Source organism: Porites lutea, chromosome 14 (genome assembly GCF_958299795.1).
Source record: "Porites lutea chromosome 14, jaPorLute2.1, whole genome shotgun sequence".
NCBI lineage: Eukaryota > Metazoa > Cnidaria > Anthozoa > Scleractinia > Poritidae > Porites > Porites lutea.
Genome location: NC_133214.1, coordinates 5,077,202 through 5,080,416, shown reverse-complemented (window position 1 = coordinate 5,080,416; position 3,215 = coordinate 5,077,202). Strand labels below are relative to the sequence as shown.

The 3,215-nt window shown below is 40.9% G+C and overlaps 1 protein-coding gene across 1 annotated transcript; it reads left to right on the top strand.

The window, feature by feature from the left end:
- The first annotated feature begins 1,157 nt into the window (after positions 1 to 1,157).
- On the top strand, positions 1,158 to 2,066 carry LOC140925035 (opsin-VA-like). Its single transcript, XM_073374995.1, has one exon. It carries the CDS (start codon positions 1,158 to 1,160, stop codon positions 2,064 to 2,066), a length of 909 nt encoding a protein of 302 aa, XP_073231096.1.
- The last annotated feature ends 1,149 nt before the right edge of the window (positions 2,067 to 3,215 follow it).

The following is a 3,215-nucleotide window of genomic DNA, read 5'->3' as shown; positions in this document are numbered from 1 at the left end:
TTAAGTCGTTGCTGCAGATTTTGCGATTTTTAATCGCAGAATAGACACTTAAACATAATTATTCTCCGTTTCCATTATCGAGAGCAATAAAACATTGAAATGTTTTTTGAAAGCTCAGGGAAAACATTCTATCACCAGAGGTTTTTGCAAAATATTCTCACCCGAAACCAAATCACCCAGTCCTCCCTCCCTCAAAAGCCCCTTAGGATCGATGGGATAAAAGCAATGTCACGTGATATTGTAGGGGGCAACTGAAGTGATAAAATTTGCTAGTACGAGTACTCGCGGTCGTTTTTTTTTTGTTCGACGCACGTCAACCGGGCGGAAGTGGCCTTTTTACATTCCTGGGCACTGGTTTTTCCAAAACTTTCAGTTAAATCGTCTCTGGGTTTACTTGTCCTCCGACCATCCATTTCAAAGTGCGACAGCTTATTTTATTACAAAGTGCGATGGTCTGTTATTACAAAGTGCGACAACTGTTCTGACAAAGTGCGATAGGTATTACAAAGTGTACTGTCGCACTTTGTAATAAACGTCGCCCTTTGTAATAAAATTGTCACACTTTGTAATACCTGTCGCACTTTGTAATCACACTTGTCGCACTTTGTAATAAATGAAAATGAAATTCCAATACGAACTCCCATTTTAAATGACTCTCCCTGTCATAGGCGAAGACACTTTCTCTCTATCGAAGTCGTCCGCATATAAAGAGTTGTACTTCCTTAGAAAGATCTTGAAGCCAGAAGTTGATGTGAACACTTATTATTATTATTGTCGTTGTTGTTGTTGTCGATGATGACGCTTATTACTGGGTTTACTTGTCCTCCGACCATCTATTTCAAGTTTATTACAAAGTGCGACAAGTGTTATTACAAAGTGCGATGGTCTGTTATTACAAAGTGCGACAGCTTTTTTATTACAAAGTGCGACCAGTGTTATTACAAAGTGCGAAAGGTATTACAAAGTGTGACAATTTTATTACAAAGTGCGACGATTATTACAAACTGCGACAGTACACATGTAAGTGCGACAGGACGCTCAGGCAAAAAATGGGTTGAATGGGAAATTCCACTGTTCGTTAAACTAGCATTATGGATCAGTGCATGACTAATTAGCCGTAACTTTGCTTTCTTTAGTTTTGTAGGTGAACACTGAAGATGAGAACAGTCTTCGTAGTTTTGACACTTTTTTCTTCTCTTCTTGGAATCATTGGGGTTCTTTTCAACTTTCTCGTTTGCCTTGTCTACTTCACAAACACAAGGCTCTTAGATGCTCCCAATCTCTTCATCCTAAACATCACCCTTGGCGACCTACTGTACTCATTGGTCGCCTGTCCAATGCTGGCAGCATCAAACGCCAGAGGCGAGTGGCTATTCGGAGACGCAGGTTGCACTGCGTCTGGTTTCATCGCAACGTTTTTCGCTCTTGGAGCCATGATGAACCTGGTCGGTGCCGCATACGAACGTTACACCACAATCTGTAAGCTATTTGACGATGGCGAAGTTCAGTTTAGTCGAAAAAAAGCTTTGCTTCTTTCCGGGTTTTCGTGGTGCTACTCGTTCTTCTGGAGCGTTCTTCCCATCCTTGGATGGTCGAGCTATGTTCAGGAAGGAGTTGGAACCAGCTGCTCTGTAGATTGGAAGTCAGGAGGAATGGAGAATGTTTCCTACGCCGCATGCTTGACTCTCTCTTGCTTTGTAGTTCCGGTTGCTATCATCGTCTTCTGTTTCTACAAGTTGAACAGAACGGTTCAAAAGTTGAGCGAGCGAGCACGGGTACACTGGGGAGAGAACTCCATTGCTACCCAAGAAACTATCGCGGCCGAGAACAAAATGACCCGGATAGCTTTTGTCATGACAACGGCTTTTATAATTGCTTGGACGCCGTACGCGGTCACCTCAACTGTAGCAATGTTCAATCCAAATCTGATCAGCGATATAGGCGCGTCGATCCCAGCCTATTTCGCCAAATTTTCAGCGTGCTATAATCCTTTCATTTACTTGTTTATGTATAGGAAACTTCGGAAAGCCATGAAGAAAGTGCTCTACTGTGGGAGCGGGACATAAATTCACCCGATTAGAGCCAATGGATGAAAAGATCAAATATGACCTCTTCGTTTCCCGCCAAAAAAAATCCTAATATATGGAGAAACCGCTCGAAGAGAACGAACATGATGTGATCTGCCGAAATACAAATTTAGGTGAAGATATGATCCAGGGGCACCCAACGAGAATATAGTTCAAAACCACTTAAACATAGCATTGTTAAACGTATTTTAGTATTTAAACGGTAGATATAGGCACATCTTGATCCCCTAAAAATTTTTCATCTGTTCGGATTCCCTAGCTGAAAGTTTGGTGATCCGAAAAATTGTAGGGATCAAAACTGGCCTTTTCGAAAATTTCAGCCAGAAAATAGGCTCCAGAAAATTCTAGGTGACGTTTTTAGGGTAAAAATCCGTTAAAAATGGGCAATTATACCAGTTTTTTGGTGTTCGAAAACCCTAGGAGAGGCAGGCAAGCAAGAAATTTTACAACAAATGTTCCGAAAATTCTAGATCTGAAATCGTCTTCCGAACAGATATTTTCCCAAAATTGACGTTGGATGCCCCTGATGATTGTTGCAGTGGTAATTGCAATTCGGCCTCAACGGGATTCGAACCATGGCCATTGTTCCTGATATCACCAATCAATGGTGTCTTAATACAGACAGTGGCCGGACTGATTAGTGGAGTTGTATTTCTAGACCTTTTAAGAACGCCTTTGATAGAGACGATATAGAAGATCACGAGCTTCTACTGACAAAATTGGAGTATATTGGAGTTCGTGGCCGCCCGTTATTGGAATGGTTTAAATCCTATCACGTTGTATATATAAACGGAGTACTCTCTGAGAAATCCATTTTAAAATGTGGTGTTCCAAAGGGTTCAATACTTTGGCCACTTTTATTTCTAATAAATATAAATGATCTTAGTAATATAATGGATTATGCATGCTGCCACATGAATGTACGCGGATGATACTAATTTGAATTTCACTGCTTTCAGATTCCCTGAACTACATAGATTTCCGATACCTCCAAAACTGGCTGATAGCAAACAGGCTAAGTTTAAAAACGGAATACTGTACACATGTTAGTTGGTTCAAGCCAAAGAATAACGACTCTTACACAAGGGCAAGGGCTCGATCTTTCTATAACCAGAATTTTGCTTTAAA

What these genes read in the sequence shown, in the direction of transcription:
- LOC140925035 (XM_073374995.1), top strand. Translation starts at nt 1,158, where the DNA reads ATGAGAACAGTCTTCGTAGTTTTGACACTTTTTTCTTCTCTTCTTGGA.